General features: G+C 50.1%; 2 protein-coding genes across 2 annotated transcripts; both read left to right on the top strand.

Moving 5' to 3' along the window:
- Nucleotides 1–5,146: 5,146 nt before the first annotated feature.
- On the top strand, nucleotides 5,147–6,916 carry LOC123798566 (interferon lambda-4-like). The gene is made up of 5 exons (XM_045807097.2): nucleotides 5,147–5,602; nucleotides 6,052–6,123; nucleotides 6,210–6,353; nucleotides 6,583–6,657; nucleotides 6,818–6,916. Exons 1-5 carry the CDS (start codon nucleotides 5,147–5,149, stop codon nucleotides 6,914–6,916), a joined length of 846 nt encoding a protein of 281 aa, XP_045663053.1.
- A 1,613-nt stretch (nucleotides 6,917–8,529) lies between these two features.
- LOC123798668 (interferon lambda-3) lies at nucleotides 8,530–11,675 on the top strand. The gene is made up of 6 exons (XM_045807196.2): nucleotides 8,530–8,554; nucleotides 10,351–10,520; nucleotides 10,814–10,891; nucleotides 11,148–11,291; nucleotides 11,406–11,489; nucleotides 11,577–11,675. Exons 1-6 carry the CDS (start codon nucleotides 8,530–8,532, stop codon nucleotides 11,673–11,675), a joined length of 600 nt encoding a protein of 199 aa, XP_045663152.2.
- Nucleotides 11,676–21,249: the final 9,574 nt, after the last annotated feature.

Genomic DNA, 21,249 nt, shown 5'->3' with positions numbered 1-21,249 from the left:
CAGATGTTTAACCACTTAACCGACTGAGCCACCCAGGTGCTCCTATAATTCTGTCATTTTTTATTTATTTGACAGAGAGAGACAGCCAGCGAGAGAGGGAACACAAGCAGGGGGAGTGGGAGAGGGAGAAGCAGGCTCCGAGGGGAGGAGCCCGATGTGGGACTCGATCCCGGAATGCCGGGATCACACCCTGACCCGAAGGCAGACGCTTAACGACTGCGCCACCCAGGCGCCCCTAATTCTGTCATTTCAAGAGTGTTCTATAAATGGAATCCTATGGTGTGTAACTTTTAGGGATGGCTTTCTGCACCTGGCATAATTCCCCGGAGCTTTACACAGACAGTTGCGTATCAAGAGTTTGTTCCTTTTTATTGCTGAATGGTATTCCATGGTACGTATGTACTACTGTGTGTTTAACTATCACCTGTCAAAGAATGTCTGGATTGTTTCCGGTTTTTGACTGTTACAAATAAAACTGCTATAAACATTCACATGGGAGATGTTGTGGGAGCATAAGTCTCCGTTTCTCCGGGATAAATGCCCACGAACACAATTGCTAGGTCATGTGGCAGTTGCATGTCAAGCTTTTTAAGAAACTGTCAGGGGCGCCTGGGTGGCACAGCGGTTAAGCATCTGCCTTTGGCTCAGGGCGTGATCCCGGTGTTATGGGATCGAGCCCCACATCAGGCTCCTCCGCTAGGAGCCTGCTTCTGCTTCTTTCTCTCCCACTCCCCCTGCTTGTGTTCCCTCTCTCGCTGGCTGTCTCTATCTCTGTCGAATAAATAAATAAAATCTTAAAAAAAAAAAGAAACTGTCAACCCTTTTTTCCAGACTGGCTGCACCATTTCTGCACTCACACCAACGATGGGTGGTCAATTTTTCCTACATCCTCACCAGCATTTGGTGTTGGCAGTATTTTTTGGTTTAGCCATTCTGAAAGCTGTGTAATGAGATCTCATTGTGGTTTTAATTTGCATCTCTCTAATGGCTAATGGTGTGGAACGTCTTTTCATGTGCTTATTCCCCAACTGTGTATCCTCTCTGGTGAAATGTCTCTTCCTGTCCTTTGCCCATTTCCCATTTGGACTGTTTGCTTTTTAAAAAAAGTTTTATTTATTGAAGTAATCTCTACACCCAGCATGGGGCTCGAACTCATGACCCTGAAATGAAGAGTCGTGTGCTCCTCCCACTGAGCCAATCAGGCACCCCTGGACTGTGGAAGCTTTTCCTGTTGAGATTTCAGAGTTCTTTGTATACTCTGGGTACTAGTCGTTGATCACATAGGCGGTTTGCAAATCTTTCCACCCAGTCTTTAGCTCGTCTTTCCAACCATTTAACATGGTCTCTCGCAGAGGAAAAGTTTTCAGTCACGTCCAGTTGATGAGTTGTCCTCTTACAGGTTGAGCCTTTGGGGTGACAAGCTGAAGAACTCTTTGCCTCGCTGTAGATCCCAAAGATGTTCTTTGTGATTTTTTGCCCTGAAAGTCTTACAGCTTCATATTTCATATCGCTGAAGTCTGTGATTCGTTTTGAGTTACTTTTTATCGTAGGTGTGCAGTTTAGATCAGGGTGCACTTTTTGGCTTGTGCATGTCCAACTGTTCTAGCACCGTTGGTGGAAAAGGCTATTTTTCTCCACCGCACTGCTTTTGCAGTTGAGTACTTCTGAGCACAAGCGGCCCCACACCAGGCGTATTGCTCAGCAGTGTACCTTTTTTACACGCTATAATACGTCATGAAGATTCTTCCATGTCAATACACATAGATCTGCTTCATTCTATTCTCCTCTGCGGGTCTAGCTTACCCTGGGGTCCACGGATCACCCCCACCGTACGACCAAGGGGAGGCTGACCTTGCATGAGAAAAGGATGTGTTTTCATTTTCACTGAGCTCTAACTGAAAGTTAGCATTTCTCTCCATTACGAATGTAAGCAGCAAACCACAAGAGTAATAGCAGAAACTATGACTTTGTTGCTAAAAGAAATCACAGATATTTTCACGGTCCATTACAGATGTGTCACCTGTCTTGACATACCATTTACTCTCATTACTACCTCAAAAGGATAGTAGTTGTTAAACCTACTGCAGTATCGTATTACTTAACGCCTTGATAAAGAGGCATCGGCCTTACTTATTACCAGCTTGCGTTTATGTTTTGGTAACTGTGTTTCAATATAATGAATTTTCTTCATAGTCCTGTGTATTTAATGTTGTGCATTAAAAACACATTTCTGAATCAATACATGATTATAGCAAGGTTGCAGGACACAAGGTTAACTACAAAAGTCTATGGTTTCCCTATATAAAAGCAATGAACAGGGTCACCTGGGTGGCTCAGTTGGTTAAGCGTCTGGCTCTTGGTTTCAGTTCAAGTCATGGTCTCTCCCTCTGCCCCCCCTTTTTTCTCTCTCTCAAATAAATAAACGAATCTTTAAAAAAAGGAGCAATGAACAGGGGCGTCCGGGTGGCTTAGTCAGTTAAGCAACCAGCTCTTTTTTATTTTATTTTATTTATTTATTTGAGAGAGAGAGCACGCACACAAGTGGGGGAGGAAGAGAGACAGAGAGAGAAGCAGACTTCCTGCTGAGCAGGGAGCCCAACTTGGGGTTCGAGTCCAGGACCCTGAGATCATGACCTGAGCCAAAAGCAGACACTTAACTGACTGAGCCACCCAGACGCCCCAAGTGACCAGACTCTTGATTTCAGCTCAGGTCTTGATCTCAGGGTCATGAGTTCAAGGCCGTTGTTTGTATGGTAACTCACCAGGTAACTCGCCTTGTATCCTAGATCTCAATATAAAGCAAAAACTATAAAACTCCTAGAATACAGCACAGGAGAAAATCTAGGGGACTTTGGATTTGGTGATGACTTTTTAGATACACCGAAAGCACAGCCCACGAAAGAAAAAAAATCGAGGAAGTAAATTTCATTCAACTTAAAAACTTCAGCTGTTGAGACTGAAAACATTGCTGCCTCCCCCTCCACCAGGCTTGAGAACCATGGCTTTGACAAAACATGGAAATAATGTCCATGCCCATCAAGAGGGGACTGGTTACTAAATGATCCCATTAGAATGGAAGCCTTACTAGTGGTATATGGGGGATGGTTTCCATTGCCCCTGCAGCCCCACTCTTCCCACTGACTGCTCCCCCTGCTCCGGACCCCAGGAGGCTGGCCTTTGGCCTTCATTGGGTGAAGCCCATCAGAGCCCTCACCGTAGGCCCAGGGAGAGGAAAGGAGAGTATTTATTCTCTGAGAGCTCAGAGTATATTAATCCCCAGGCTCCCTCCCCGCAGGCTCCCTACAATTTGTGTAATTGTTCACCCTGTGAACAAAATTCTGCTTCCCAGGTCAAGTAACCACTCCCTCCTTTCTCCCCTCCCTCTGGGCCTAAGGAGGACAGGCCTTCCCCCATCCAGGGCCCCAAGGCCTTGCACTGCCCCTGGGCTTTACCTTCACCACCCAAACCCTTTGTAAATACTCCTGGTATTAAACCCACCTCAAATTATCCTAAATTGATTGGGCCATCTGTTTGCTGCTGGGGCCCTAACTGGTACGGCATCATTAAAGATGTGGAGAAATGCAAATAAGAGATAATGGTAAGACATAAAAAGCAGGCTACTAAACTGTATACAGCCTGGTTTCGGTTTAGGGGAAATTATTCCTAGAAAGAAAAAGAAGAGGGTGTATAAGGGGATGGAACACATGGAATTGCTACAAATTGTTAAAAAGAATTACCTCCAGGAAGTGGGATTAAAGATGTCCTTTAACAAGTCCTACGTTTTTGTATTGACTGAATCTTTGAATGTGTTAACTTTGGTAATCAGGAAACATATGCAAAAATGAATTGGCATAGAATTTCTACACATTGGAAACATGGTTCCAGAGCCGGGCTGAGGGGAGAGAGGTAGGTGGTGGAGTTACAGGCGGGTATTTTTTTCCCCTTTATGCATTTCTATATTTTCCACGAACCTGCATTGTTAATGTTATCAGAAAAAGTAGTTGATTTTTTTTTTTTGGACAGTAGTTCCAAGGTGAAGTAGATTTTATTTTATTTATTTATTATTTTTATTTTTTTAATTTGACACAGAGAGAGAGGGAACACAAGCATGGGGAGCGGGAAAGGAAGGAGCAGGTTCCCAACAGAGCAAGGAGCCTGATGCGGGGCTCGATCCCAGGACCCTGGGATCACACCCTGAGCCAAAGGCAGACGCTTAACGACTAAGCCAGCCAGGTGCCCCAAGTAGATTTTATTTTTAAACTAAAACAAGGAGATTGGGACAGACAGAGGAATCCCAGGCTGGATGATTGCTTGAAAAAGGAATGAGATAGAGGGAGGCCTCTACACAGGGGAGAAAAAGGAACGGAAGAGATGATCAGAGTTGGAGAGAGAGGAGACTGAATCAGACATGTAGGGGCAATTATGGCTTAGAGAGAAAGCACTGGGGCTGGACATTGTGTACCTTCAAATCCAGCCTCTGTCACCTACTTCCTACCTTGGAAAAGTTCCTTCACTTTACTATGCCTCAGTTTTCCCATCTACAAAATGGAGGTAATAGTGGGACATCCCTTGCAGAGTCCTTTTTTGAGTATTAAAGGTGACACCTTGGGGCACCTGGGTGGCTCAGTCAGTCAAGCATCTGCTTTCGCTCAGGTCATGATCCCAGGGTCCTGGGGTTGAGCCCCGCATCCAGCTCCCAGCTCCCTGCTCCCTGCTCCCTCCTTCCTCCCAGCAGAGGGAGTCCGATTCTCCCTCTCCCTCTGCCCCCCACTCATGCTCTCTATCTCAAATAAATAAATATTTTTTAAAAAGTGACACCTGTGTATGGATTACTTCAAACAGGGTCTAGGACACAGTAAGCACTCTACAATGGCTGCTTATTATACAGCCACTGTGTGCAGTTCTATATTATACATAGAACAGAGATAAGGACTCCTAGATTGATGACAAGAAGAGAGGATACAGAGTGGGACAGACACCAGAACTGGTGGCTGACTTTGGGGCAGCGTCATGACTGGCACGGTCCCGCGCGCGGGTATAGTCTGCCACTTGGCCCACGGCCAGCGCTGACGTTCGGAAAGCTTGGCGGGATCCCGAGGGAAAGCCGCGTTGCTCACGGAGTCTCCGCCGCACACATAAAGCCGGCATGGAGGGCGCGGGCACCGCTGTCGAAGGTGGGCACCATCGCGGGGCCAGTGGGAGGCAGGTCCCGCTGCCGCACCAGGGAGGCACCGACGGCACTCCGCAGCGGAGCAGGGAGTGCAGAGAGGCCGACGGCAAGAGGGGGTCTCCGACTCCTCCTCTCTCCCGCCACCGCCACAGCCACCGCGTGTGCCCGGCGCCCGCGCTCGGAGCGTCAGTCCCTGTGCGAGGCCCAGCAGAGGCTGGGTTTGGGCCCCTTGCCGGCCGTCCCGCTCCTGCTGCACGAGCAGAGATGGGGCTGACGGGAGCAGCCGCGGTGGCCGTGGCGCTGTGGGTCTTGGTGACGGCGGGCGAGGCGGTGGACCCTGGCGTGGCGACGCCCCGGAGCTGCCACCTGTCACACTACCGCTCGCTGGACCCCAAGGCGCTGGCGGCCGTCAAGGCGCTGAGGGACCGCTACGTGAGTGATGCCCCGATCTCCCCATCCCGTCCCCCGAGCCCGACGGCGCGCCGGGTCCCAGCCGCTGGTCGCTGTCTGCGACGGCCCTTGAACCCTAGCGCCCAGCAGGGCGGCTCGGATCTTGGGGCAGAATTCTGAGCGCCAGATCTTGCGGGAGGCCGGGGCGGGGAGGAGAGGGGGTCAGAGCAGGTACCGCCGCTGTGCCCGTACTCCAAAGGCGCCCCCTGCAGGCGGGCTCGGCTCCACGTCGGGGCAACCGGCTGGCGGGGGCAAGGCGACTGCGCGGTGCCTTCAGCGCGCTTTCGCGCCTTCGGAGAGCTGCGGGGTTCCGTGCACAATCCGCACAACCGTCCTGGCCAGGCGCGTTCCACGAGCAGGAATCCCCGCCGTCGCAGCACTTCGGGGGCCTGGCGAGGTGGCCCAGCCTCACCCCGGCCTTTGTCCCGCAGGAGGAGGAGACGCTGAGCTGGAGGCTGCGCAACTGCTCCCTCCGCCCAAGGAAGGATCCTCCGCGACCCTGGGTGAGGCGGGCGAGCCGTCGGGGGACGGTGGGGCGGCGGCGCGGACCCCGGGTGCGGCCTCTCTAACTCCCGCTCGCTCCCCGCAGTCGTGTGCGCGCCTCCGCTTCGTGGTCCGGAGCCTGGCAGACGCCCAGGCGGTGCTGAGCCGCCTGCCGAGCCCCGAGCGGTTCCCCGGCACCGGCCCGACCCTGGAGCTGCTGGCGGCCGCGCGGCGGGACGTGGGGGCCTGCGTGAGTACCGCCCGCGCCCCCCGCCCCTCGGGCCCTCCCAGCTCGCTCTGCGCCCCCGGGCCTCCAGCCCAGGCCTACCGGCTTGGCCAGTCTGTTCCGCAGCCACGATTCGCGCGGTCTCGGTGTCCCCCAATCCGGGCTTTGGTCCGAGGCTAGGAGGGTCACGGGCAGAGTCCCCGGGACACTGGGTTCTTCGCCGTCTTTCATGTCCCTCGTGTTGCCCCTGCAGCTCGAGCTGGTCCGGCCGGGCTCCTGGAGGAAGTCCCTGCGGCCACCGAGGAGGCGTTCCCAAACACGGAGAGCTGTGAGTGGCGCAGGCGGTGGGGCGGTTAGACTGCAGGGAGGACCGTGTGAGGTTGAGACGGTGTGGGAGCTGAGACTCTGAGCGGTGAGCGTCTGGAGGGGACTTTGTCCCGAAGGGAATTCCTGGCTCAGCCCGGCTCCGCCTCCTTCCCGGGTTCCAGGACTCGCCTCGGTGCCACGAAGCCAGCGTCATCTTCAGCCTCCTGCGCCTGCTCACGTGGGACCTGAAGCTGGTGGCGAGCTCGGGGCCTTGTCTCTGATCCCCGCCGCGGCTCCGCCTGGGACCCGAAGCTCTGCAGGAGGGCGCCTGGGGGACTGCCCTCTGCTGGCCCATCGGAGCAGGCGAGTGTCTCAGCCCGTGGGCGCTGAGGCTCCGGAGACCTCTTAGCCTACTTTGGCCGGACCTCGACCCACCTCCACTGAGGGCCAGAGGTGCTGGTACTTTCCCCAAGACCAGACCGAGTTCCTCGGGATGCAGCGATATTTACGTGGGACGCGTTGCCCTATGATCTAACAGGCGCATGGTGTGGATGGAAGAGACTTGAGTCTGGAGTCTGCCTTGGTCGCTGACCCCCACGTACCATGGACCGGTTTCTACTTCTGTGGTCACCAGAACCCCAGAGGCCCTCTCCCAGGACAGGTCCCACTCCCGATTTGAATCTTCAACTGCCACTTTGAGACTGTATAAATCTGTGACTCTTGAATCTCCCCAGTGGGGAGGCCCCATGCATTCCCTGAGGGGTTTGGTAGTGAAAGGTTTTAAAGTTCTTAAGTTATTATAGTTTTTTGGATTCTGATACTTACGGGTGTTTTGTATTTGCAAAATTCCCGTGTTTATCTGCTATTCTATCTGCCGGTGTTAATTTATTGCCAGCTATTAAATATTATTGCATTTGCGTTGGTCGTTTCCCCTGTGACCATTTTGGGGTGCACTGTTCAGTAAAAAATGCTAGGCCAGGGAAATCAGGTGACTGGAATATCATTTCTGACCTTGCCATGGAGTAACTCGGCAAATTCCTTCTCTCTGAGCCTTGGTTTTCTCATCTATACAATGACATTATTATACTGTTCTTGCAAGTGAGTAATGCACATTGAAATAGTGTTTATAAAGCTTCCAGGTGAGGTCGTAGTGAGGTCTTAATAAGTGGTCTCCATTAAATAACCACACATACATAAGTACACAAACAATTGTACTTTTTTAACTTGTCCGGATCTATGGGCTGCCGATCTTTGTTGCTAACTACATGCCTCATTCATTCTCAAGGTCATACAGCTACTGAGGGTCAGAGCAAGGTCTGAACCTCAGACCCTTTAGTTCCAGGGTCTGGAAGGGCCTTTTTTTTTTTTTTTAAGATTTTATTTATTTATTTGACAGAGAGAGAGAGACAACCAGTGAGAGAGGGAGCACAAGCAGGGGGAGTGGGAGAGGAAGAAGCAGGCTCCCAGTGGAGGAGCCTGATGTGGGGCTTGATCCCAGAACGCCGGGATCACGCCCTGAGCCGAAGGCAGACGCTTAAGGACTGAGCCACCCAGGCGCCCCTGGAAGTGCTCTTAACCACCCCCACCGAACTGCCTTTGTAAGAAAAACAAGTATGAAGCTTAGGAATTTTGAGATAAGCTGTCAGTTTTCATTTATGTGACAGAGAGACAGCCAGAGAGAGAGGAAACACAGCAGGGGGAGTGGGAGAGGAAGAAGCAGGCTCACAGCGGAGGAGCCCGATGTGGGACTCGATCCCGGTACGCCAGGATCACGCCCTGAGCCGAAGGCAGACGCTTTAACGACTGCGCTACCCAGGCGCCCCTAAGATAAGCTGTCAGTTTTCAGAATTCACTGTTGATGCAATGTCTTCTCCCCTGAATTAAGGCCCCTGCAATGACAGAAAGTGACCAGTATACTGGTAGGTGAGTTGGGTACATCCCTGCTCTTGGTTTTGAAACATTTTTATATGTCAGAGCTCAAAGATTTTCCCAACTGAGGACCTCTGTTCACCCTGTCTCTGGAATTATGAATGAAAGAAAGAAGGGGTTAAGGTGGGGGCCAAGTGTCAAAAAGGACTCAACACCTTCTCTCCAAAAATTCATCACCTCCAGGTCCAGAAGATCTAGCAACACAAAGGCCAGAGACTGCAGTGGATACTGTCTAGGTGTCAGACAAAATTCATTAAAATCCTGCCTTGACTTACTTGCTGTGTGACCTTGGGCAGGTCTCTTAACCTTTCTGAGTCCCTGTAGATTACTACAGATTTACAACGTAGGCAAAGCACAATATGTGCTTGGTGTTAACATGGATATTCAATCCTACATTGTGGCAAAACCTCCGTGACCAGGTGAGACACACAAGTGCACAACCAAAGGGGGGGTGTCTCTGTTTTCCTTTTGCACCCACTGTTGCCTTTACCCAGAAGGCTTCTCCCTCAGATCTTCGCAGAGCTCTCTCCCTCACTTCCTTTAGGATTTTGCTCAAACATCATTTTCTCAGTCCACCTCATGAATACAAAGTCCCTTCTGCTCTCTGCTCTCATCTCGGCATTATTTTCCCCCGTTTTCTGTTTCCTGACATAATACGTACCATGAGCCCCCTACCCCCAGCCCCCGCCCCGGACAGTGTCTATTACTCCTCTCTAGTAATGAGCTCTGTGAAGGATCGTTTTATGTTTGTTTCTTTCTATTCTATGCTCAATTCCTGGCATTTTGGGCAGGTACTCAGTGCATAATGTAGTCTGCACATAAATGAAGGCATTTGTCACAACTGAACTGGTTCCCTTCCAGTTCTTGGCCACTCCCCAATTCCTTAGCAAAGCGTCATACTCCTGGGCCCTTCCGTGCCTCAACAAGGAAAGATGGTCGTGGAGGCTCTCCTCCTCCCCATTCTCTCTCTGCCAATGGCAGGTGGGGACAGGTGGGGAAAGAGCCGGTGTCCTCTCTTAATTCTCGGGTGTTTTGCCTTTCTCTCTCTTCCCGCACCCAGCAGCTTTCCCCACTGCCCTACACAGCCTCCCTCCGGAATTTCCAAGTTCTTTGTGGCACCAGCCCCTAAGGGTGCCTTGCCCCCTCCCCTCCCTGCATGAGGGCATCCTGTAGAAAGGCGAGTCCCTCTGTGGCCTCCCACCCCAGGCCTGAATCTAGCCCCTTCCGGGCACCGTGACCCCTCCTGGCAGGCCCGAAGCTGCCCCAGCCCTGACGCTTCATCTTCAGAACTCACCTTCACGCAGGTGAACACTGAATCAGAGTCCAGTTTCTCTTTCGCTCCCGCTCCCATGGCTCAGCGGCCTCCGGGCTTCCCCAGCCTGGGGCCTCCCCAGCCTGGGGCCTCCCCTGGTGGTGGATGGCAACATCCGGCTGTTTTCACTTTTCCTACATCAGCTGGACTTGCCCATCTGCCCAGGTTAAAAGCTGCACCACGGGGCTCAGGCGGGAATCACATCTCAGACGGAGTTGGATGTTCCGAGACGCAGACAGAGCCATCTCCTGGGACCCAGAGGAGGACACTGAAGTCGGGGACGCCTGGCGAGACTGAGTGAGGACCCCAGGCAACAGCCTCAAAGGGAACATCCGGATTCCCCTCTCTGCAGAAGGAGACCAGGGTCCAGGAATGAAGCTGGGTGAGCCCCCCTATCATGGTCCGTGACCCTCCCCTCCCCCTCAGCGCCTGATGCTCTCTAACCCCTCACCTTTCTGTCCTTCCGTATCACAGATACAGTTGTGGGCTGCATGCTGGTGACTATGGTGCTGACCGGGGCAGGAGCAGTTCCTGGCCCCAAGCCCCTCGGGGTCCTCCCAGATGCAAGGGGCTGCCACTTGGCCCAGTTCCAGTCTCTGTCCCCACAAGAGCTGCAGGCCTTCAAGAAGGCCAAGGACATCTTTGTGAGTCTCCCCGCTGCCCCGCCTGCTGTGGGCTAACCTCCCGCCCCGCCTCTCTGGCTTACCATGCTGCCCTCCCCCAGAGGGGGACCTGCACCCTTCCCTCGCCGGGCTAACCTCCTCCAGTCCCGCACTGGACAGACTCCCGTCCTCCTTCCTCCTGGGGTGGAGATGCCCCTACCTCCGTTTTGCAAGTTAACCTCGGCTCCTCCTGCTGGTAGCATCAATCGGTCCTACTGGAGTGTTCTCCCTTCTGTCCCACCTGCTGGGGGCTGACCTCTGCCTTTACTCTCCAGGAAGAGTCGCTCTCCCTGAAGGCCTGGAGCTGCCGCCCCCGCCTCTTGCCCAGGACCTGGGACCTGCAGCAGCTGCAGGTGAGGGGACAGTCAGGCCCAGCCCTGCCCTTCCCTGGCCCACTCCTCTGGCTGCTTAGGCCACCCCTCACCTTCTCCTTCTCACGTGTCCCTCTCTCCTCGCTCTCCCCACCAGCATCACACACCGCTTCCTCTCCCTGAGCACACTGGCGTGCCCTCACACCTGTCCCATCACCTTCGCCTGTCCCTTCCTCAGTCCTCCCCACCTGTCCTCTCTCATGTGTGACTCTCCCCTGTCTCTGTCTCTGGTCCTCAGGTGTGGGAGCGCCCCATGGCCTTGGAGGCCGAGGTGGCCTTGACCCTGAAGGTCCTGGAGACCATGGCTGATTCGTCCCTGGGGGACATCCTGGACCAGCCCCTTCACACGCTGCGCCACATCCACTCCGAGCTCCAGGCCTGTGTGAGTGCTCGGTGGGGGCTGGGGGGGCACCCGGGCCCTGTCTGCTCTCTGACCACCTGAACGTCCCCCTCCGCCCCGGGCCATGCCTCACACTCCACCGGCCTCTGCCCACAGGTCGAGGCTCAGCCCCCAACAGGCCCCCGGCCCCGAGGCCGCCTCCAGCACTGGCTGCACCGGCTGCACGAGGCTCCAAAGAAGGTGGGTGACCAGGGAGTGGCCAGTGTCTGGGGACAATGGGGAGCCCAGATGATAGGCAGCCACTGACCCAGCCCTTCCTCCCCACAGGAGTCCCTCGGCTGCCTGGAAGCCTCTGTCATGTTCAACCTCTTCCGTCTCCTCACCCGGGACCTGAAGTGTGTGGCCAGTGGAGACCTGTGCGTGTGACCCCTGAGACCCACCTGCACCCCATCCTGGCATCTATTTATGGCACTATTTATGCTTCAACCACTTTTCTTCATGTTTTGCCAACAAATCATTATTTATATATTTATGTGCATGGATTCTCAAACTTTATTTTTCTACTTTGTATAAAAATTGTACAAATAAAAAAATGAGGAAACAATGTTTCTTGTGGTGTGGGACTGTGTGTTTGTGTGGACTAAGTTTTTAGGTTTTTGTGTGTTTTGTGGTATTTTTGTTTTTTGGGTTTTTTGGGGGCCATAACCAATTATCACAAACAGCATGTCCAAGTAAGGCAGATCTCATAGCTCTGCAGGTCAGAAATCCAGGTGGGCTCGGGAGTTTCTCTGCTGTGGGTCTTACAAGGCTGAACAAAGTGCCGCTGGCGGGATTCTTATGTGGGGGCTCTGGGGAGAACCTATTTCCAAGCTCATTCAAGGTGTCGGCAGAATTGGTTCCTTGCAGTCGTAAGACGGAGGTCCCCCTTCCCTTGAGACGTGAGCGTCCCTCCTTAGCTCTTGGTGTCGTCTTTCTGGTCTTGGCACATGCGACCCTACATCGCAGAGCCAGCAACAGCCTGGAAAGTCCTTCTCATGCTTGCAAGCCCTCTGATTTCCCCCTTCTGCCACATTCCTCTCTACCTCCAGCCCAAGAAAGTTCTCTGCTCTTCCGGACTCAGTGTTTAGATTGGGCCCACGAGGATAATCCAGGGTAATTTCTGAATTTTCAAGTCCATCAACCCTGATCACATCCACAAAATCCCTTTGCCACGTAATGTAAGTAGTCACAGAGTCCAGGGGTTGGGGCGGGCATCTTTGGGGGGGACATTATGCCGCCCACCGCGGTAGACGCGTGATTGTGCGCATGCGTGTTCTCTCTCGGGGCATGGTAGTGGAGCACTTCGATGCGTTCTGTTATAAATGAAGTTATATTAACTAAAATGCCTTCGTAAAAACATGTGTCATCGTCCTCGATGAGAAGTCCTGAACAGCAGGGTTCTGTATGGTCCACGGGCTGCACATCGCTAGCGAAGCTCTCGAAATGTAGCTAGTGTGAGCTGAGCTGGTCTCGAAGTATAAACTATACTGCAGAAATTGAGGGATTTTTATTATTTAAAAAATTTTTTTAAGATTTTATTTATAAAAGCTTAAGATTTATAAAATCTTAAATTATAAATTTTATTTATAAAATCAAAAAATTGACAGAGATAGCCAGCGAGAGAGGGAACACGAGCAGGGGGAGTGGGAGAGGGAGAAGCAGGCTTCCCGCTGAGCAGGGAGCCCGATGCGGGGCTGGATCCCAGGACCCTGGGATGATGACCTGAGCCAAAGGCAGATGCTTCATGACTGAGCCACCCAGGGGCCCCGAGGGTTGTTTTTTTTTTTTTAATTTTTTTCCAGATGGTGCTCGCCAGGTTTCTCCACTGTAAAGTGACTATTTCCTCTTTGTAACAAGTGAGTATGGGGGGCAGACTTGGAGACTAGGTAAATGCATATTCCTTCTCAAACTCCAACCTGTTCGTATTAGCATGCATTGACGGTGTTTGTCCCGCTGGTCCGGCTATTACTGTTAGGACAGTTACCAACCAGTGATTCTCTTTCTATATTTATTAGCTGGCATTCTACTGTCTTCTCCCTCATTTATGTAGTTACCGATCGATTTCTATCAGCATGGACTCACAGCTTCTTATTTTATTCAGTGGGTCGTAATTCCTTATTCTCATTTATTTCGACGTTCCACTTGTCCCAGATCAGGTCAATGCGAAGACTTTCGAGAGGGCACCTATGTCCTTTTGTGTGTCCCCATCATTCTCAGAGCACCACCTCGCTTTCTGGAATAAGATTTTTAAAAAAAGATTTATTTATTTTAGAGTGGGGTGCAGAGAGAGAGGGAGAAAAGCAGACTCCTTGCTGAGTGCAGAACCCAACACAGGGCTCAATCTCATGACCTGAGCTGAAATCAAGAGTCAGATGCCTAACCGACTGAGCCATCCAGGCTCCCCTGGAATAAGATTTTCCGTGAATTTTGCCCTGCCTCAGTTCTGTAAAGAGCCATTTCTCCAAGAAGATTTGGTTACTTTCAGTGGAGAACAATATTTAGGGACCAGGATCTGGGTGCTAGGTGGGCTGATTGCTACAGGAATACTACTATTTCTACTCCTTTGAGAGCAAAGCTAGGGAATAGATGGATGTGTGTACAGAATTTTCGTTTAGTGTAAAAGGCTAAAATCCCAGTAATAATTTTTCTATTGATTTTCTGTTGAAAGTATATTTTAGATATATTCTTTGTCATTTCATATATTTCACATATTTATTGTTCATATATTATTTCATATATTTCTTTTTATTTTTTAAATATGGCTACTAAAAAATTTAAAATTACATATGTGGCTCACGTAACACTTGCATTAAACAGTGCTGGTTTTGAGGGCATGATGTCATAGTGGTTCTAGGCTCTTTCTACCTGGCTACTCCTCCCTCCTCAGTATATCAGTACTGTCTCCCCTCATGATTGTAAAATGGCTGCCACAGATTCACCCATCACACAATCACTTAACTAGCCAAAAAGTAGAAGTGGCAAAGATTCTAGCTAGCTGTATCTATATTTATTCTCTTTTTCTTCCTTTACTTGGAGAACCCCTGAGTTTTAAGTGGATTCAAGAGTGCTCTACCAAAGACAATATTTCCCAGCCTCCCCTGCACCTGAGGCAGCTGGTATTGCCCAATGCATGTAAGTGAAAGTGATATGAGCACCTTATGAGTCAGAAAATGACAATGCCTGTCTCTTCTCCTTTTTCCTTTCCTGCTGAATGACAGGGATGAGAATAGTCATCTTATTTTGCCCTAAATTTTCCAGGATATTTTCAGTGGCTATAGAATTCTGTGTTGATGGCCTTTTTTTCTTTCAGCACATTAAAGATTCAGAGTAAGTTATATACAGACTTAGGTCCTTTCTTTCTGGAGCTCCTTCCATATTGGGATTTCTTTTCTCACTTTCTAACTGCTCTGGAAGCTCCAGACTCTGGTGTCTGACACCTCAGGTCAATGACTATGGCTTTCTGCTTGAGTTCTAGCTGTCCCTTGCCACATGGACAGAGATGCATCCCCAGGGGAAAAGCCCTATGAACTTAGATCTCACACAGTGCATGTAAAGGTTGACTCCTCTCCAGTTTCTGCCTGCTTCTGGTTTCGCTCCAGTGCCTCCAAATAGTTGTTTTTAATTAAAAAAAATTTTTTTAAATTTCATTTTGGTGGGGGAGTGGCAGAGGGAGAGAGAGAATCCTAATCAGGCTCCACGCCCAGTGCAGAGGCCAACATGGGGCTCAATCTCACGACCCTGAGATTGACCCCAGCCGAAATCAAGTCAGACACCTAACCGACTAAGCCACCCAGGTGCCCCTAAATCATTATTTTTTAAAATCTTTAATATATTTTTATTTTTTAAAAAAGGTCTATTTACTTGAGAGAGAGAGAGGGAGAGTGAGAGGGAGCGGGAGAAGGAGAGAGAGTCCCAAGCAGACTCCATGCTGAGCACAGAGGCTGACGCAGGGCTCGATCTTGTGACCCTGAGGTCATGACCTGAGCCGAAGCCAAGAGTTGGATACTTAACTGACAGCACCACCCAGGCACCCTTAAATAGTTGTTTTTAAAAAATCATTTTGTCTAGAGTTGCTAATTATTGTCTGTGAAGAAGGTAGTCAGTACCCTCTCACCTGTCCCTGTCCCACTCTTCTACCTCTCTGGTTCCCCCTCAGGGGAATGATTGCACTTGGGGTCTCTCTGTGGTGCAGACATATGTCAGCTGGGATTTGACTGATCCGAAGGTTTGACTGAGTTGGATGCCATGGCTGGCTCACTCATATGGCTGACTGTGAGGTCAGCTGGGAGGGTTGACCAGAGCATCTGCAAGTGGCTTCTCCAGGTGACTCTGATTTCTCCCAGCACTGCAGTCCTGAGCAGTTGAACTTCTTACAAGGGAGCTGGCTACCCTCCAAGCAGTGTTTAAGGGGCAGGAAATGAAAGCTGAAGGCTAGTTAAGGGCTATGTCCAGAAATGACACTAGATTCTGTTGGTCCCAGCTGTCTCAGGCCCTGTCCAGATTTGAGGGGGGTGGTGGAAGAAAAACTCACTCTTGATGGTGGGGCAGTAGTGTCACATTGCAGCAGAGGGTGTGGGATAGAGATATTGCTGGGAAATACAATTTGACCACAATAAACACAATCCCGAGCTATTTCCTCCACACAATAATTTAAGTGTGTATGATGCTGTGTGATTGAATGTGAGTGTCTGCCCAGGGTCCATGCTTGGGTCCATGGCAGAAGCTTAACCAACTGAGCCACCCAGGCACCCTGTCATAGGTACTATTACCAGCATACATTTTTAAGTCCGGAAAGGTGAAGAATAGAGAGGTAAATCTCCCACTCCTTGTTACACAGCTAATAAGTTAGCATTTGAAACAAATTATTCTTGACGGAGTCCATACTCTTTATTTATTTATTTTTTATGTTGCGCCCTCTCCTTGTTCATTGGTCTCTTGGTAGAAGAACAGTGACTGGGTGTCAAGCAGAACTTAAGGTTCAGTGGGATTCTTGGTATGTTCCAGGTGGAAAGGTCCCCTCCCCGGGAACCAGGGCCTCTCAACTTGCAGAGCGTAAATTTTCTGGTAGGAATCACCAATTTCTAAGGCAGGTCAGTGGAAATGATGGTAAGCAATGTTATTTTGTGATTCACTCCTTGACTCCCAGACTCATTTTTCTGCCCACTGGGGACCCAACGCCATCTGGTGATGGTTGATTTAAGGTGTATACTGCATACTTTGTAGAGTCTGTACTTCCTTTGTTATGAAGTCCTTTGATCCGTGGGCTGATATGCAGGATCCCGTGTTGGTGGATCTGAGTTCTGAAATCCCTCAGATGGTAGTTCTTGCTGAGGCCTTGAGGTCAGAAGAGGCAAATCCTTTCAAGATGAATCATTGCCCCATCCAGGGTGAAGAGGTACAGTGTAGTCAACTTGCCACCAAGTGCCACCAAGTGGCACGCACCACTCTTCTTAGTGAGTGGTGCTTCTGGCTAGCAGGCTTGACATTCGGCAGTGGCATCATCCAGATCAGTTTTGATGAACGGGAGCTCATGCTTCTGGGCCCTGTCCATGGCTTTCATCTTGCCGCTGTGGCTGTTTCATTCGCGTGCTCATGGTAGCAGAGCTGGGGAGGCTGATGACCAAGGCTGCTGATGTCAACTGGCCAAGTCATCATGCTCCTTGGTTGATTAGTGTCACTTCTGTAGTAGATGCTCTCTGGTGGCATTGACATGCAAAAACAAACTATACTGTGTGTCCACTCTCATATGTCTACCCATAAACCTATAACCCAAATGGCCCCATCTGGGATCACCTCATCTTTTTCAGGCTAATTTCAAGCTGCTGAGCAAGCATCAAGGCCGTTTGTTAGTGCTTATAAGTTCGTGTATAGTCACCTTGGGCTACTTCTCTTTCCACACAGTGGATGATCAGCTTTACCACCTGGAGCTCTGCCTACTGATTAGATTTCCTGTCACTGCTGCCTTTCAGGGTCACCCTTGAATGGGCTATAGTGGAATGAAAGTCCATTTTCTTCTTCTTCTTCTTCTTCTTCTTCTTCTTCTTCTTCTTCTTCTTCTTCTTCTTCTTCTTCTTCTTCTTCTTCTTCTTCTTCTTCTTCTTCTTCTTCTTCTTCTTCTTCTTCTTCCTCTTCCTCTTCTTCTTCTTCTTCTTCTTCTTCTTCTTCTTCTTCTTCTTCTTCCTCCTCTTCCTCCTCCTCCTCCTCCTCTTCTTCTCCTCCTCCTCCTCCTTTTTTCCCCTTAGATTTTATTTATTTATTTGAGAGAGAGAGTGAGTGAGAGAGAGAGAAGAAGCAGGGGGAGGGGCAGGCAGAGGGAGAAGCAGACTCCCCACTGAGCAGGGAGCCTTATCCTAGGACCCTGGGATCATGACCCGAGCCAAAGGCAGATGCCCAACTGACTGAGCCACCCAGGCGCCCTCTGTTTTCTTCTTGCACCTGCATACTGAGCCAACACATTCATGGCCCAAGCTCAGCCTCTGCAGCCATACATGGGAACAGAGGAATAGGCAGCGATGCCACAGTGACAGGTGACCTGGAGGCTTGGCCCACTTGTTCATGAAGCAGACTGGTACTCCAGCCCTGCTTGTGCCCGATCTTAGATGTTACCACTTCTGTCTTACAACAAACGGCTGCTTGGATCACCCAGCCTTACGATCTGGTGGGTCAAGCAGCTCATAATTGGTCACTTAATGTCCCAAGGCCCCGCATTTCCTGTCAGCTGTGACCCAGCAGCATGCCAGGCACTGCTTTATGAATGGAGTGTACTTCGTTGTAGATGCCCTGACCTTGCTCCAGAACCCTAGTGGGCTCCCATTGTGATTCTCCCATTGAGGTTTGTGTCAATGCCGCTAGAGGTCTTTTCTTACCGCAGATCCCTCAAGTTCCAAAGGGTCTGTTGGGTCACATGCTTCAAGTGACAGAGGGGCTCACACCACAGCCTGGACCTGCTGCAGAGGGCTATTCTGTTCTGTACCCCACTCAAAGCCGACTCTGTTCCATGTTTGTGGCTTGGACCATTATTCCCATATGCTATCTGCTGAGCCCAAACGTGCCTAACCCGTTTTGTGCCTTTTTCTTAGCAAAGAGAGGTGTGAGTTGCAATAGTTTCTTTTGAAGGGGGTGTCCTGACATACCCCAGGCCACTGGACCCCTTGAGACTTGACTCATGTAGCAGGTGCCTGCAACTTTGAAGGGTTTCTCCTCCACTCTTGGGAGGATATCTTCCAATGTACTTGCCACTTCTTCCTCTTAGAATCTGATTAGCATGTTGGTGTTGAAGAGTGAGCCAACATGGTGTTCTGTGTCCAGATGGCCCAGGTCATTGCAGTTAATGTTATGGCAGAGGGAAGGATGGCTAACATATCCCTGGGGCCAGATTAAATGTGCATCTTGACAATCCTGAGTAAATGCGACCCGCCTCTGATCCTCCTCTCTATAGGGGCAGAGGGATCGCACTTGCCAGGGCAACGGCCTCATATCACAGTGTGAGGCTGTGTCCATTCTCTCTGGCAAAGATATCCTGTCTAGCAGAGCAGCTGCAATTTGGGCTACTATTTGATTAAATTTGCACATCCACTCTCATCCTCCACGATCCAGATAGTTTTTGAAGGGGTCAGGCAAGTAAACTAAATGAGGGTATGATGGGGACCAACCACTCTTGCATTTTTCATGTCTTTGAGGATGGCATAGATCTCTCCCATACCCTGGGGGATGTGATGATTTTTTTAAAAACTATGATGACCATAATGGGAAGGTGCCAGTTTTAGAGGATTCCATTTGGCCTTTCCCCATTAGAACAGCTCTGGGAAGGAGACCTGGGTCAGGACTCCATTTATCACCTGCCTCCATATGCACCCCTGACTCTAATGGAAGGGCCAGTATGGCGCTCTGGGTCCCCAGCATCGATATTAATCCAGACCCTGTGTTCAACAGTTATCAAAAGGTCTGAGTTTTCACCTTTAGCCAGTGCACTGTTAACCAAGGTAATTGCCATTAGCAATGGTTTAACAACTGGCTCTCTGAGAAGAAAAGCTCTAATTTGTAGCATTTTCCAATTTCTATCATGTAAATACAACCGCATGGCTGACACCAAGCTGCCAACATGGCATCCCTGAGCAGAGTTTGGAAGAGCTGTCCAGCAGGACATCATTATCTAGTATTTCTACGGAGAAATAATAGGCAAAGTATTTTACTTCCCTAGGGCTGTCATAACAAAGTCCCACAAACTGTGTGACTTAACATAGCAGAAATGTGTTGTCTCACAGTTCTGAAGGTTGGAAATCTAAAATCAAGGTATCAGCTGGGCCACGCCGGTTTCCATCTGAAAACCTGTAGAGGAGACTCCTTCCTCATCTTTTCCAGCTGCCGGGTGTTTCCCAGCAACCCTTGGCATTCCTCGGTGCACCGCTGTGATCTCCCATGGCCGCCCTGCCCCTCGGTGTCTCTTCTTCCTCTTTTTAGAAGCACACCGGTCACATTGGATTAGCGCCAAGCCTAACAACTTCATCTTAACTAATAACATCTGTAATGATCCCATTTCCAAATAAGGTCACATTCTCAGAACTGGAGGTGAGGATTTCCATGAATCTTTTTGAGGGACACAATTCAACTCATAACATAAATGACCTTGAGAGCATAGATATAATGTGGTGAAATAAATAGGAAGTGATTTATGGGTATTTGTTACTTTTTTTTTTAGTCAGATTTTAAAGATTTTATTTATTTATTTATTTATTTATTTATTTATTATTTATTTGAGAGAGAGAGAGCATGAGTGGGGGGGCCATGGAGGGGCAGATGGAGAGAGAGAAAAGCAGGCTCCCTGCTGAGCAAGGAACCTAATGTGGGACTTGATCCCAGGATCCTGGGGTCATGACCTAGCCAACCAACTGAGCCACCCAGACACCCCTGTTTTGGTAAGATTTTAACTTGTAAGTTCATGTAATTTCATGTTCTTAATGGTTTTGCTAACGATAGGCTTAAAAAGATTTCTGAAAATTTAACAACTGGCGCTGGTATGTTGGTAAAAGCCACACCACGGGTTGTGGGTCCCTTTGGGGAAGGACTTTCCCTGAATCTCCACAACTCTTAGGAAGAGCTCCTGAGTCTGTCTTCCACTTCATCTGCCCCCAAGACAGAATCTGGCTATCAAGTCCTGCCTTGAGTTGGTGATTCCCCATCTGAGCCTGTCGTTATGGCCCAGGACACTTCCTCTTCCACGGGTATTGCGTCTTGCTCATTACAGGTAAAAAAATTTAACTATTGCACTGCTAAGCATGCTAGGGGTCTCCACACTCCACCTGCTCCTAGGGATGGGGTCCTCATTGCCAGCCAACCGGCAAGTGTCCCCATTCCAAAAGCCCATCGCTGAGTCTGCTTGATAAGACCACTTTTGATACCAGTGGCCTTAGGTTAGATTTTCTGGAACACTCTAACACAGAATTTCAGGCAGAAGGCTTACTGGGGAGGGCTCTTGGGAGGTGCACCTGAAAAGAATATAAGGAAGGAAGGACTGCAGGGCAGTTCCACAGAGATGTTAGCCCTTCCTGCAGAGAGCTCACAGCTGAAATGGCCCTTCACAGTTGTCCCAAATAGCAGCTGGGATCCAGGCTTTGGTATCTCTATGTCAGCCAACAGCCAATGCCCTCGGAGGAGGACGAATTTTGAGGCAAGGCAGTTCCTCGTAGCTGACAGTACTTTCTTCACGAGGGGGGTAGCCCAGAGCCATCAGCAGCTGTATTCCCAACAGCCGGGGCCTGTGCGTGCAGGTCCCGAAGAAGACAGAGCATCACCATAGCCACGATGCAGCCTAAGATTCGGGGCCTCACCCTTGCATGGCCCTTCTCAGTCTGGGGTGGAGGTGGGCCTTCTCCTGTTTTTGGTCACCTGTTTTTGTAAAATAAGCAAAATAGAATCTTTTCCCGTTGGGTTTCCTTTTTCTTTATTGAGATAAAATTGACAT

Source organism: Ursus americanus, chromosome 21, assembly GCF_024610735.1.
Source record: "Ursus americanus isolate L20-20 chromosome 21, mUrsAme1.1.p, whole genome shotgun sequence".
In the NCBI taxonomy this organism is placed as follows: domain Eukaryota; kingdom Metazoa; phylum Chordata; class Mammalia; order Carnivora; family Ursidae; genus Ursus; species Ursus americanus.
The sequence above is the reverse complement of the archived record's forward strand: the minus strand, read 5'-3'. Positions and strand labels throughout refer to the sequence as shown.